Source organism: Danio aesculapii, chromosome 7, assembly GCF_903798145.1.
Source record: "Danio aesculapii chromosome 7, fDanAes4.1, whole genome shotgun sequence".
In the NCBI taxonomy this organism is placed as follows: Eukaryota; Metazoa; Chordata; class Actinopteri; order Cypriniformes; family Danionidae; genus Danio; species Danio aesculapii.
This window is the reverse complement of record NC_079441.1, coordinates 47567815-47583967: the sequence shown is the minus strand read 5'-3', so window position 1 is coordinate 47583967 and position 16153 is coordinate 47567815. Positions and strand designations below refer to the sequence as shown.

The window sequence follows — 16153 nt, the reverse complement described above, 5'->3', positions numbered from 1 at the left end:
AAAGGCATTGTGTCTATGAAAGGTGTGGGTGGAGATGGACATACCACACCCCACCACAGAGCATCGGCGTAGCTACCGAACCCAGAGTTACCGCGGTCATCCACCGCATCCTTCTCCGCCAGATACACAAAGTAGGAGGAGAAGATGAGTCCCAGGAATCCAATATAGAGAGTTGTAATCAGTTCCTGGGGTGAGGGAACATTCAATAAATAGGTTTTCTTGCAGTATAGTCTTATGAATCTAGATACTTTACACTTTGATGTATAGAACTATGATTAAAATAGCTGTAAATAGCTCTAAATTGCGATGCAAACAAACATGGTGGTCAATTATCAACTAACATTTTCCATATTGTGAAAAAATTAAATGAAAAAAAAAACCCAAAACAAATATTTGTACATTAATCACACAGTAATCATATAAGACAAGCTCAATGAAAATGAAAATTATCAGGTGAGATATATTTTTAAAATACAGAAGTATAAATAGTGCAAGTAGTCTGTTTTTACTGACGTCCAAAAAGAAACGGTGCACTTCAAAATATTTAGATGATGTTGGACATTTATGCACTAAAATATGAAATTATGTGGTTTGATGGTGCTTTCGGACTGTAATAATAAGTTCATACACTAGACGGTTAAGTGCATAGTGCATAATGTACAGTCAGGTCCGTAAATATTGGGACATTCACACAATTCTAACATTTTTGGCTCTATGCACCTATACAATGGATTTGAAATGAAACGAACAAGATATGCTTTAACTGCGGACTGTCAGCTTTAATTTGAGGGTATTTAGGCTATAATTGACTGCAAAGGATTTACAACCAAGTATTAAGAAAGTGAAAGTTTGATTTATTATTATTATTATTATTTTGTCCCATTACTTCTGGTCCCTTAACAAGTTGGAAACACATTTGCAAACTGTTGGAATTCCTACAGCGTTCACCTAATTTGGATGAAAATACCCACAAATTAAAGCTGACAGTCTGCAGTTAAAGTGTTGGTTTATATTATGTGTTGCACCATTGTGTTGGTGTATATTATGTATATTCATGGACCTGACTGTATATAGTGCATGATTTGGGATAATAGTGACTCAGTCAAGCTTCATCATGAAATACTACCTTTGCCAGTGGTCTAAAATATGGGATATTGCTTTTGCAGATACACTCTAAATTATTTAAAGTCTAGACATAAAAGAGAATAGGGCTTCACTGCTATATTTTTTCTTCACTTGAAATGGCTCATAAGAGTCATTTCTCAATAAACTTCAATACATGTGGTACATTTTTTAGGCTGAGCCCGCAAGGACAGCTTATTATTTGATGTTATGCAGTCTTTGACATATGATTCAGACTGCATGCTTATTCACGACTGAAATATCAGCAATAACACTTTATTTTACAGTCCTGTTCTTTACAATCATCTGGATAATAACCAGTTACTAACCCAAACCTAACCCTGAACCTAACTTTAACAGCTTCTTAGCTAAGTGCAATGTTAACACATCTTACTGTAAAATAAAAGGCTACTCCTTTTGTTGTACTGCTGAAGATTACATCTGGTTAAAAGTATGTGCAGGAAACACTGAGACTAAATTTGGTATTTATAATAATTTAAATCCTTTAACACAATGCAGTGACATCTCAATACTTTAAACAAATTCAAATTTCCAAGAAACCACTAAAAAATTGCAAGCGTGTATGACAAAATTAACCCAGACTTTGAAGATAATTTCTTATTGGTTCTTATGGGAAATGCCATTAAAAGAGCCTGAAATTTAACTGATTGCTAAAGCCTAGCAGTGTTAACGGACCGCTGATCAGTGTAATTGATTCTTTTCATAAACTGCAAACACATATTTCCATGAGAAAAGAATACATTGATTATCTATTGACATCAGTGCTTAATTATAAAGGGTTTTCACACTGAAGCATAATGTGCGGCTTTCATCACTTCCTGGTGATGCTGCAAATGCAACCTAGAAAATGTTCTGTGGTGGAGATTAGTTCTCTGAGAACTGGGCTTGCATGGTGACTAGTTCCTATGACTAAGCTTCTATAACTAGCCTATTATTATTAAGAATGTAGTGCACTGTAATGAATTACAAATCCAAAACACATATTTCTTTACCTGCCGATGTATAAAGACTACTGATCCAAGCAACCGCCATGTTCCTCCCTGTCGATCCACATGCAGCATTCGCAGAATTTGAAGGAAGCGGACTCCTCTGTAAACAATAACACCAAGACTTACAATAGTGGAATAGTCTCAAACTCAACTCCTGCAGGGCCACAGCTCTGCACAGTTTAGCTTTAACCACCTCCAACTCACACCTGCTTAATAGTCTTTATAGTAGTCTTGACCACCTTGATTAGTTAGATCAACTGTGTTTGATTAGGGTTGGAGCAAAACTGTGCAGAGCTGCGGCCCTCCAGGAATCCAGTTTGAGACCTATGCAATAGTGCAAGAGAATCACTATGATTTTTGCACAAAGTATTAACATGTTTCAGTAAACAATGGTTTGGATTTAGAGTATTTTTTGCACAATAGTGTATCTAATAGAATCTACATACACTTCTACATAGAATCTACATACACAAACAAATGTAAAAAAAAAAAGGTTGATCGAGTTACCAGTTCTTAGGCCCCGTTTACACTAATACGTTTAAAACGCATACGTTTTGCTACGGTTACGCCTTCTATCCACAAAACCCCGAAGTTTTCGAGTCCTGAAAACGGAGCGTTTTGAAAATGCTGAAGAGGCTGTTTTGGTTTAAAACGTTGCTGCTCTTTGTCAGTGTGGATGGAGAAAACGGAGACATCTGAAAATGGAGGCGTGGCTGCAGACATTCGCATCAATCTGATTGGTGCTTTTTCCTCAATATTAAACGCACAAATTTCAGTCTTGCATCCTCTCCGTGTAGGTGGAAAACAAACTCCCGAGGACATGTCAGGTAAATCTTCAAAGGGATCAGGGTACATTATAACATCATTCACATACCCTGGCTATGTTGTTTCACTTTCTTAACAATAAAATGAAAACATGATATGAGGAATTGCCTATTTTGATATTAACAACTTACCAGACACTAAAAATGTTGAGGCGTCGTGCAGCTGCATATTTATATGACCGTCATCTTCACCGTATGCATATTTATAACAAAACGGAGCCTATAACATAACCGCCTCCTTTTATTTTCATTGAAAAATATAAAACATACCCTGTCTCTTTTGCTGAATATCAGTATTAATAATCAATAACGGCCATTATAAAAGTATAACGAACAATAAGTTTATACAACACAGGAAATAAAGGCAAGCAATCAGTCAAATGTGCACAATCAGTGTAGGTGGTTGCATTAATTAGTATGTTAACTTATCTTTGCGTTTGGCCAAAACACGTTACCTGAGAACAAATAATAGATTCAAATGACTATTAGATAGAGACAAGATGAATTAAAAATCATGTTTAACAACTGTAGTGAGATCAAATCCAGCAGAAGATCCTTGATGAACTGTCCGACGTTCACTGCTCTCACCTGGGGAGGTGTGCTCAAAGCACCCGCTGACTGCCTGGAGCTCAGACCTCCGTATATATGCTGCAGTGCAGGCCAGAGTGTGTGGTCATGTGATGTGCATTTTCAGAGGTGTAGTGTGTACGGACAGTTGTTCAGAAATGCTAGGTGAAACGCCATTGTGGACGTGGATCATTTTCATTCTAAAACACAGTTTTAAAACTAAAACGTATTAGTGTAAACGGGGCCTAAAAATTGTTCTGTTTGGATCGTGTCCATTTTTTACATCAATCAGAGGTGAATTTTTTTGTTAATATTTATACATTACATAACACTAAATTGTTTGTGGTTCATGGTAAAAAAAAATTAAATACTAAGAAAATCTTCTTTAAACTTGTCTATATGAAGTGTTTAGCAATGCACATATGATATTTTTACAGTGGTAAATTTATTAAATATTTTCATGGAAGATGATCTTTACCTAAAATTCTAATGTTTTTGGCATAAAATTAAAAATCATTCTGGTGCGCTTCCCAAACAATGACATAACTCGTAGCTGAACTATCACAGTATGAAGCATTATTTGGGAAAAGAACAAAGTAGTGACAAGTGTTTCCTGAAATCTTAGTTTCTCTGTCGCAGATCCATTATTTGAATCACGTTAGTTATAACATAAAACGCCCATAATGACCATAAACGCCCATAAACGCCTCTAAACGGAGTGGAATAAAAAGTTCTTTAATGAAAAACCCCATACTTTTTTGTGCAAATTATATTGTTTTACATGTACACGAATTTAAAAAAAATCCAATATCAGTTTTGGTATAACCATGCACTCGTTCCCATATTAATTGAAATATATGTAAGCAGCGCATGTAGGGCCAATGTTTCCTTTACTAATATTACTGAGAATATTCCATATTCTATGCTAAAACAACAAACCACTTTGCTAACACTCTAATCTCAAATATAAATCATATAAATCGTTAGGCTTATTGTTGGAATTTACAGTAGGGCAAAATCCTACTTAATAATAATAATAATAATAATAATTATTATTATTATTAATAATAATTTATTATAATTATTAATATAATAATTATTATTATTATTATTGTTATTATTGTTATTAAGTAGGATATTGTTTTATTTTTTTTAAGTTTACTTTTACAATTTGACACATTCAAACCACTGCAGAAATGGTCTTACCAACAGGCCCATGTCATATAGGCCTACAGTACACATACATTACCTAATAAATAACCTACTATAACTTTAAAGCAATAAGGTATGCTATATATTTTGTTTTCTCAAGCTTTGAAGACATTGCGTAAATTCCGCATTTAAATAATAGGTTACCTATAGCTTTCGTTATGAGCCACGGCTGTGTTCAAAATGGCATAAAAGTTTTTAAAGTGCACTGCGACGGGAACGCAAATGTCAATATGAAGATCGCTACACCTAAGAGAGATGACTTTAATACTTTTTTTTTAAAAATCATTCCGAGTTTAAATGTTAGAGCATTCTAAATGAATAAGGCATATGGAGGATACAACCCAGGCTCATTCTGAGAACGTAGTCCCGGGGACGTTTCTGGAGACCGCGAAATACGTAGCCGGGGGTACGTACGGCTGCATTTCATTTTTTTAAGCGAACGCTGCGGGGCGGTGTGACGCCGTTCCCTTCGGCGCTTGCCGGCCGGCCGGCCAGCCGGCCGCTCTCCTCCGTGTGGAGGGCTTTCCCGCTGCAGCCAGTTTGTCCGGTTAGCTCTTCGTGTACTCTGGTGGACTCGAGGCGCAGAGAGGGGCTGACCACGACGACGACGACCGGGTTCGAGTCCGGGGAAGAGCGGTTCCAGAAATCAGGTAAGAAAACAAAAACAAAATCCAAAAAATGAAGCGAACAAGTTCATCACAGGGTGAGAATGTGGTCAAAATCCGAAAAAATGGTAAAAATCAGACGAGGGCTTTTCTTTTTCTGGACGGCTTTTGTGAACCGTCGTTGGTTGGGTTTAGGGACGGAGGAGGGTGGGTCAGCCGATTGGCCGGTCGCACAGTCAATCATTCCGTCATGAAGACAGGCAGACAGGCGGAAGGTCTTTCGACAGCGGCCTCTAGCGGGTTTACGCGAGAACGGCGCGGGAAAAAGCGCACACAGCGGCCACTCGCGGACTCGCGAAAACAAAAACTGCACAAATACGTACCTCCCGGGACGTATTTCGCGGTCTCCAGAAACGTCCCCGGGACTACGTTCTCAGAATGAGCCTGGGTTGGGAGGATAACTGGGAATAGAACACAGCCAGGAACTATGCTTCTAACTACAGCTCTAGGTGTAGTTGCAAGTGTACAATCTGCAACACAATTTGCGAATGTTCGACGAAACGATGGATTTGAGAAACGCCAAATCAACTATGTTTGTAAGGATGGAACTTGCGACCTTAGTGGGCTAACAATGGTTTTCAGAAACGCACCCCTGACTGAACTGATGTGACAGACTAGAAAGACAGTAATTAAACATGCAAAATGTAGATTTGAAGCTAAAAAAAAGGTTAACAAAAAACAAAAAACTAAAAGAGCACACTGATTAAAGTACCAGCTGTAACTGGAAATGTCTCTTCTTTATCTATTTTTAAACAAACAGATCAAAACATGTATTATACCAGGTGTAAACAGGGCCTGATTAACACAGTACCACAAGGTATAAAGAGACCATGCTGACTTATTTGTTATATTAACCTTACCTGACAGCAGAGGTAGCGAATACCTGGCCATTAGAACCGAATGCCAATACTATAATGGATGCCACAACCACAATCAGGTCTAGAACAAAAACAAAAGAAATGTAAACAAGTCCATAACAACACAATCTAATTAGGCTTAGTAAACACACCCCAAAAAGTGAAAGTGATATTATTGTAGACACTAACCAATAACAGAAATTGGCTTTCGGGCAAAGCGAAGCCTGCCCAGAATTCCCACATATTTACTCCGGCATCCAGCTGACCACAGACGGACCACGTACTCCACACCAAAGAACATTACCAGCACTAATTCCTGCAGAATGAAAGAAACAGACACATTGTGCTTACACAAAAGGGCACTAAAAGCATATATTAGTGATATTATGCGCTCGTGACAATGAGAAATTATTGTAAGTGAGACATAACGTGAGATTTACTTGAACAAAACAATGCGAGGATAAAGAACTAATTGATTCGACTTTGACATCATGTAAAATGCTGTGCTATAATAGAGCGCTGTGAGTATAGAGAGGTCATTTATTTGAGCAATGAGACGTCTGCTTTGAGAATGGATTTAATAACACAGCTTTATTATGTGGGCAATGTGAAAGGCTGTCATTGTAGAGCTCGGCAGCTAGATATCTAGATATTTCTCATGAGGAATAGTATTGCCTTTTTGAAATATTTATGAGGTATGCCCAGAACAAAATCTTCCACTGTGCGCTGTGCACCTAATGCTGAAAACCCATGTACAGACAAATAATGAACGCTCTGTTGACAAGTTTTCGATTTTTGAATAAATGAATAGAAGAATAGCATTGGTGCTCCACAAGGCTGTGTACTGTCACCACTTCTGGTTTCCATTTACACGAATGATTGCATTTCACAAAGTGAATCAGTTAAATATTTTTAATTTGTAAAAGATACTATTATAATTGGTTTAATAACTAACAAATCTGACTACAGAACAATGTATTTGGATTAATTGAATGGAGTAGTAGTTCGGAAAAAAGTATTGAACATGTCATGTTTTTTTTCCTAGGTATAATATTTCTATAGGAGCTGTTGACATGGAATTAAACCAGATTTTGGTAAAAACACAAACAATACAAGCATGAAAAAATAAAACTGAACAAAAAAATCTGAGAGAATTATGTAATTACAATGGAATGACACATGGAGAAAGTACTGAACTACTGAAACATATTTAATACTTTATATAAAAGGCTTTTTTAGTGATGACAGCTTAAAGACACCTTTTAAATGGAGAATGAAGTCACATGCATTGCTCAGGTGTGAATTTTTTTCACAGACTTCAACAGTGTAAAAATCTTGATGTTTCTGTGGGTCTCGTCTATCAAATCTGATCTTTGATTTGCATTTTCTATTGGATTAAAATCAGATGAGTGGTTGGGCCATTCTACAGCTTGATTTTCTTTCTCTGAAAGCATTTGAGAGTTTCCTTGGCTGTGTTTTGGATCATTGTTTTGCTGAAATGTCACTTTGGTTTCATCTTCATCATCCTGATAATGTAGATGTTGGACTGAAGCAGCTGATATTAATTTACAATGACGAAGGGTAGAGGGTTACTGAATAACTACTGAGAGATTTCAGATGCTGTCAGGGTTTTCACTGCCTTCCTACACCCCACCTTTCTTCATGTGTTCAATACTTTTTTCATACTTTTTATTACAGATAACTTAATTTGTAAACTAATTCGATTTTCCTTGCATATAAGTATTTCTTAGGCTGTTATAGGAATATGTTTTCTGAAAAAAATGGTGTCGTGTCAAAGCTTATTTTCCCCGCTGTATATTAAATGGTTTTAAAACAAAGAAAATTTTTTAAAAAATTGTTTTCCCCTGTTATCAGTTTTCGAGAAAGTAAAAATGAAGCTACATAAATGTTTATTAATGGCAAAGTCACACATCCAGCTAGACATCTTTTCACATCTTTACCTTCAGGCAGACAATTTAGACACCTAATCACACCTAAGCATTTTGAATGGCACCTACTTTGGATGGTTCATGATTTAAAAACACATCTGGCTCTAAATTAAATTAAATTAAATTAAATTAAATTAAATTAAATTAAATTAAATTAAATTAAATTAAATTAAATTAAATTAAATTAAATTAAATTAAATTAAATTAAATTAAATTAAATTAAATTAAATTAAATTAAATTAAATTAAATTAAATTAACAATGTTTGTACAAATGTGTTTGTGTTTGAGTTCGCCACAAAATTCCATACAATTATTCTTTACATACCTATTCATTACAAAACATGTATTTTAGGGTAAAGAAAACATGTAAACCTTTGTTAAAAATTACCCAATTAAAATGTAAAAAAATTTTACTTGCTTTTGTGATTTCAGACCTTGTTTTTTCTTACTAAATAATTACTAAGAAATTGTATTTGTAAATGCCTTTGAATACTCTGAATATATATATATATATATATATATATATATATATATATATATATATATATATATATATATATATATATATATATATATATATATATATATATATATATATATATATATATATATATACTGTGACTTAAAAAAGGATACAGCATCACTGATATGCTTTTCCATCACTAGAAATTACCTAATAAACAAGAATAAGTCCATTCTGATTTAAATTTACCAAATGATTTTGGTCATGCATGCACTGTAGTTTGCAAAGCATAAAGCAAACAACCCTAATATACATGACATGCATGTAACAGATGCGTATTTAGACCTTACAGCCTCAGCACAGGGTTGTGTGAAAACATAGGACGGCTGGTTCATGGTCATGGCCAACAACAGCAGTTGCCCTCGTCTGCTTCTTAAAGAAGCGAAAACAAAGGAAGGCTGCGAGTCTGCTGAGCGCAGGCCCTTTGAGAGCTGCAAGTAACCAGACATGTATGAGTTATGAGGCTGGCCGTGAAGCCTACTGTCACATAAGCAGTCTGGAGAGCTGCATGTGGGTCTGAAGGAGCTTGGTCAGCTGCCTGGGGACGCTTTCTGGCACGGGGCCGGCGAGTTCGCTTGCCTAGCCCGTCTAAAGCTCCTCTGAAAATTCAATGAAAATTACAGGCACAGCCCTAGCCTGTGGGAACAGACAAAACATGAAGGGGTGAAACACATAGTGACAGAAAATTGAGTGGAACCAGCAGAGGAGAGACTGTGCGCAGCTTGACTGAAAGTAGGCCATCTCGCTGTTTACAAAGTCAAATGCAGTTTATGTGTAGGAATATTTCAGAAAAGCACAAAAACCTGCTATTAGACTCATCACTATTTCTTATGCTATGAATAAATATGACAATACAAATAGTTTCCAATAAGACCCTGTATTCTGAGATGTGGAAACATGGACTGAATCATAGAATTCAGTCATAAAAATGGAAATGTATTCTATGGCCTTAGCGTTTTTTCAATTGCAGAGTGAATTTAATTAAGCATATTGTAAGTATCTGTGGATTAAGTCTATTATTTTATATTGTTGATGTGTTACATCAACAATATAAATACAATTACAGGGTTATTTAAATGTAAACGATCCAATATATATTTAATACACTGTAAAACCTGATAAGGTAACTCAAACCGTTTGAGGAAACTGATTGCTACAAACCATTTGAGTGTAAAAGCAAATCCTAATGAGTACTGTGAACTTACTCCATTTAAGTAAATGAAGCAATTTGAGCACAGTAAAACCCAATAAATGAAGAGAACTCAAACCAACTGAGTACTGTAAAACCCAATAAGTTAAGGCAACTCAAACTGTTTGAGGAAACCGATTGCTACAAACCATCTGAGTTAAAAAAAACTAATCTATTTGAGTACTGTGAACCTACTCTAGTTGAGTTGAAGTAATGAGGTATTTAATTAACTCATTACCTTCAACACTGAGTTCAAAACTCTTTTCAAATGAGTAGAATCAACTTTCAGTCAATTTCGAGTTAACCACTCATTTCATTTGATAAAGTTGACTGTTGAGTTTCACAGTGTACATAACTGACACTAACTATGCTTTTTAATTTTAATTACATTTATTTTCCTTTTCTTCTGTGTGTATTTGTAATTTTATTTAGTTTATCGGGGAAGGGTTGGTAATAATATTTGTTTTTATTTTCTGTAAAACCTTCCTGCTATTTCTGTAAAAGTTTAATAAACTGATAAAAAAAATGGAAATATCTTCATAGATCATAAAGTCAATATATTTTTCATGAATAAATCAAAGGACCCTAATCCAGAATATGTAATACTATAAGTGAATCATATGCCACCAAAAGTATTTAAGGGATATTTCACTCAGAAATGACAATTCTGTTCTCATTTTCTCACCCTTGACTTGTCACAAACTGCTTCGAGCTTCTTTCTTCTGTTGAATGCAAAAGAAGATCAACTGACGACTCAAGTTTTTAATCTCTGTCTTATTATTTGATGATATGAGCACTTGAACTTCTTCAGAGCTGATCTGAGACTCACTTCATCAGCAAACATCTTCGTGACAACCCATCAGAATAAAAGTTTAGTTTAACTTGAACTGTGGCTTAATATTATCTTTTAAAATTGGTTCTCAAAGCAACGCTACAACTACACAAATAAAAACTTTTGGTACCACTTTAGTTTAGGTAACAATTCACACCATTTACTACTGGCTTATTATCTGACTATTATTAAGTTATTAACTGTTTATTAGCACTTCTAAAGTATGATCTTATTTACATTCCTAATCCTACCCAATACGTAAATGCAACTATTATTTTACTATTATTAAGCAGATAATTAATAGTTTATTGAACTAAACATTTTAGCTAATGGTGTGTTAATAGTGCAAATTGTACATTTAAAAATAAAGTGTGACCAAACTTTTCCAAGAAAGGTTTTTTAAAAGAAAACATTTCTAAAGTTTTAATGAAAAAAATAAAACATAATTAAATGGATTTTTTATTTTTATTTTTATTTTAATTCTTAACAAATAGCTGCTAAATTAAAAATGTTGCATCATTTATATTGAACGGGCACGATTTTTGATTATTCATTCATTCATTTTCTTTTCGGCTTAGTCCCTTTATTAATCCGGAGTTACCACAGCGGAAAGAACCGCCAAATTATCCAGCACATGTTTTTATGCAGCGAATGCCTTTCCAGCTGCAACCCATCTCTGGGAAACATCCATACACACTCATTCACACTCATACACTACCAACACAATCTCACGGCAATTCGTATCTTTTTGATTTAGTGGCTAATTCGTACAAATTCGTACGATCTAATTCTTACAATTTAGTACGATTTGCTCATCCGCCAATGACGGTTGGGTTTAGGGGTGGGGTTAGGTGCCATGCCTCCTTTTTAAAATCGTACAATTTCGTACGACTGAACTCGTACGAATTTGTACGAATTAGCCACTAAACTGTCAAAACGTAAAATACTTACGTTTTCTCGTGAGATCAGGCTGACACTACAGACAATTTAGCTTACCCAATTCACCTGTACCACATATCTTTGGACTGTGCGGGGGAAACCCACGTGAACGCAGGCAGAAATGCAAGCTCCACACAGAAACGCCAACTGACCCAGCCGAGGCTCAAACCAGTGACCTTCTTGCTGTGAGGCGACAGCACTACCTACGGTGCCACTGCGTCGCCCAATGATTTTTGATAACTAAAATGAAATTTGACCATTAGAACAGACTCCAGAAAAATAGACAGAAAAGTAAATCTAAAAAATATAAACATTTCTACAATTTTGGAGAAAAAAATACAAAAATCCCAAAAGGGATGTCAGGAAATGGCATTTGCACAATATATTTGTTTATTACCTTAAGTTTAAGTTTTAAATCCTCAATTTGAACATGCCATTGCCAAATAAATTAAAAATAAAAATAAATGCAATAAAATTAAATAAACACTAAAAACAAAAACAGATACAGTACAGATGTAGCTACATGAAGTAAAAATAAAAGTGACTACATTATTACGACTTAATTAATATGTCATTGATTCTCCTTCGCATCTGATTACCGGTCTATCGCACACACAACATAAGCATCTTTCCTTGTTTGGTCAACTGAAATGCAGAGCACACTAAAAAGTTTTACGCCCCTCCAAACACATCACTTTAAAAAGCGCTGGGTTCCACACAATCAATTTGTTTTGGGACAACATGAAGGAATTAAGTTCACTTACAAGTTTTTAGAAATTTAAGTTGTTTGAACATAAAACTATTAAGTTGTCCTTCAAAAAGCTCAAGAATTGTGTTTATTTCAGCTCATTCGGTAACACTTTATTTTGATGGTCCATTCGAGTATTAGTAGACTGCTTAATATCTGCTGATACTGCTCCTTCAAAAGACATTTAACTGATTTAACAAACTTTGCAAGTACATGTCAACTTTCACTAACCCAAACCCAACCTTAACAGTCTACTTATAGTCTAATAAGAACTTAGTTGGCATGTAGATGCAATGTAACTTAAATTCAACAAAGGGACCATCAAAATAAAGTGTGACCGCTAATTTTAAATCAGTCATTTAAACAAAGAGCAAACATAATTTTTTGAGTGCATGCTTATATAAAATCAACTTCAGGATATTTGCATATTTGCATAAAGACATTAATTTTCTTAGGCCTGGACATCACTTAAGTCTAAAATGGTTTAAAGTTAGTTAGTTAGTCTATCCAACCCTCTAATTACACATCTGATTAGCGCGACCCATTTTATTCGCTCCGTGCTTCTGCTTCCTCTACATGCTATTTAATTAAATCCTGTGATCACACTGACCAGCTGGCATATACGAAAGGTCTGGGTGGACGACCAGTGGGCGACAGGGGCCATGGGATCACTTTTTTGGGAGGGTGGGTGGGGTGATGGTGTAAATGAGAGGAAACAGGACCCCAGATGCAAGGACCTCACTCCTTTACCATGGCAATTGCTTTTCCCATCCAAAAAACTGGGTTCACTGTAACACCAGAAAGGGCCAGCTGACCCCTGTTCTCAATCTCACAAGAGTACATTAAATATTAAAAATGGAGCCACAGTGAAGCACTGGATTTGGCAGCGAGTGACTTCTTCGTGCTCCAGGCTTTTTATGCTCCAGCCAAAGCAAAGCACTTGAAGTGGGATAATAAATAATACCCGAAGCATTAACTAGCATTAACTCTCAGGCTCTTGAAAAGACAGCCGCAGAGCAAATACACTACTGACAGTTACAGACTTACAGGGAATCTGTGAGGCAGTAATGATCTCTTAAAATTGGCATTTGTAATGCATTTGTTAGAGAAATGACTTCTTGAATGAGAAGATTTTAGAATGAGGACTCATTTGGTAATATTAGTTAAAGGGATAGGATAGACACCCATGTTTACTCATCATTTACTCACCCTGAGGTGGGACTTCTGTTCAACATAAAATAAGATATTCAGAAGATTGCTGGAAACCGGTGACCATTGACATCCATAGTGAGAAATAACAGATACTTCTAGGAGTCAATGGTTATGATTTCGAAATACTTCTTTTGTGCTTAACATGAAGAAAAAAATCAAACAGGTTTGGAACAAGTGGAGCTCATTTTGATTTTTTATTAAACTGTAAGAATGAAAACTTACTGTAAAGCATTACTGGCAAAAACCCAAGCATTCTGTTTTCAAAATGAGGTCTGATGTTAAAAACTGTAACTGTTTTAGACTGTAAAATATTTTGGAGATTTTAAAGAGATGAAAAAAATAAAGAAAATCAGTCATCTCTTTCAAATCTTTCCCTTTTTTACCCCTGCAGTACAATGAATGTGGTACAAAAGAAGACATTTCTTAAAACATCTTCTTTTCTGTTCCATATAAGAACTGTGTCATACAGGTCTGGAACAATATATAAGCAAATGATGAGCCCATGACACCAGACATTTTCACTTGTTTTTTTTTTTTATTTCTGCACCCTCTTTGTGAACAGCCTACTTTATATCCCATTGAAGCCCTAATGTACTTCAAATAAAAGCAAAAAAGCAAAAAATAAATAAGGAAAGGTTCAAACTAAATCAGACCAAAACACAGTTGGCACTTCAGGAGGTCAAAACATAAATACTTTAGCTAGTAAACACATTTCACTATTATCAGCTTTTTAAACTTCTGATAGTTAAAAATCTCTCAGCAGAGTTTACAGCATCAGGATGTTTGCTATAAGAATTCAGCTGCTCAGGTATTTCAAACGTCTTTTTTACTACCAAACAAATAGTAAATTTTGCTTTGAGTACATCACCGCCTTTGCAATCATGCATTGCTTTATTCTCATGATTTGAGTCAGAGACAACTTTATTTTGTTTACTACACTCTAAATATGCTTGGTTTTCGTAACCCAACGTTGAGTAAAATATGGACAAACCCAGCCGTTGAGTTAAAAAGTGTCATTTAAATTTAACAAAAAAAAAAACAACAACAACAACAAAACAGCCAAACAAACATTGTGTTTGTTCATATTTGACTTAACATTGGGGTATGACAACCAATCATTGACAACAAGTGTATACAGAATTTAGAAAATTAGTAATATAAATTAATGGTTAATAATTTAAACTCTTAAAAATGAAAGTGCCACGAAGAACCAGAAAAAAATGTGATACCATAGAAAAAAAAAAATGATTTTTGTTTCCCCAAATAAGTTTTGAATAATTGTTCTTAAAAAGAATCTTCCTTGCATGTTAAAGGTTCCCCGAAACCATCAATGCTAATAAACAAGTTATTAATAACAGCTATTGTTATTTTTTAGGAGTGTATGAATTAGTAAAATGGACATAACATATCCATTAATTCCCTATTTTGTGATTCACAGGTGTTTTTTGTTTGTTTAAGCCTATGAATTGCATTATGGGACCTTGGTTTAAAGCTGTCGACTTTTGATACTGAATGATTCGGATTTATACCTTCCAATCCATCTCAGCATGAATCAACGTTTATCCTTTTCTCATCATCTTGTTTCTCATTATTTTTCATTAAATATGATTATTTGATTATTTGAATGAGTATTTAACTTTGAATTGATTTTAACTAATGAAAAAGTTAACACACTGCTTTATGTAAGAATGTTCAGTGCATTTGCCTGTCTCTGTGTAACTTTTTCAGGAGCCACCAAACTAAGTCAGAGGTCACGGAGACCTTGATTGGAACTGAGGGCTGAGGACTGGAAGCAACTGTTTCTATTGTTATTTCTATGAGTTAACACTATCTAAAATGTCTAAAGTGATTTTGCTATTTTTACGATTAATTCTTTTAAAGTGATTCTACTTTTTATTCAAGATAGACTTTGTATAGTAAGGATATTATAACAGCCTGAATGTAGATTATACCGGTTAACCAGTTTTGATAAAAACGGCTGAGCGTACACTCAGCCTTGGATAAGAAACAGATTATACTTTAAGTGTGTGTGTTCTATTTGATTGTGGATCCGTTTCACAGGTCTGGAGTCAGCTCTAAACAGTCTAGTGGATGTCTGACGTTTATGCTTAAGATATTGTTCAGAATTGTACACATGTACCCCACGTGGAAATGTTCCTACTCTATCTGTGTTTTAACCAATCAGGTTAGATCACCTATATGTATGACGCAGTTAATGACCTTATGTGAGAGTATAATTGTTATTAGTTTGTGATTGTAAGCAGAGCGGCCTAGGAACTCATTGCGAGTGTTGAAGCTGGCTTCTGCTGATCAAACTGCAAACTATCTTCAGTAAATTTGATTTATTTATTTGAAACTCTGACTCCGAGTCTTCTTCATCTGACAGACTGGTCATTCTTTGGGTTAAACTGTAAACCATCCCTACAATACACTCAAAAAATGATGTTTGCTGTTTGTTCAAACTATACAATAAGCTGAAACAACACAACTCTTGAGATTTTTT

General features: G+C 35.1%; 1 protein-coding gene across 1 annotated transcript in view; it reads right to left on the bottom strand.

The window, feature by feature from the left end:
- The window catches only part of kcnq1.1 (potassium voltage-gated channel, KQT-like subfamily, member 1.1), a 103559-nt gene that overhangs the window by 56348 nt on the left and 31058 nt on the right, over nucleotides 1-16153 (bottom strand). Inside the window, exons 3-6 of the mRNA XM_056462915.1 lie at nucleotides 6447-6573; nucleotides 6261-6339; nucleotides 2136-2232; nucleotides 45-185 (exon numbers count right to left, since the gene is read on the bottom strand). Coding sequence (XP_056318890.1) covers nucleotides 45-185; nucleotides 2136-2232; nucleotides 6261-6339; nucleotides 6447-6573 — 444 coding nt within the window. The remainder of the gene's footprint in view (nucleotides 1-44; nucleotides 186-2135; nucleotides 2233-6260; nucleotides 6340-6446; nucleotides 6574-16153) is intronic.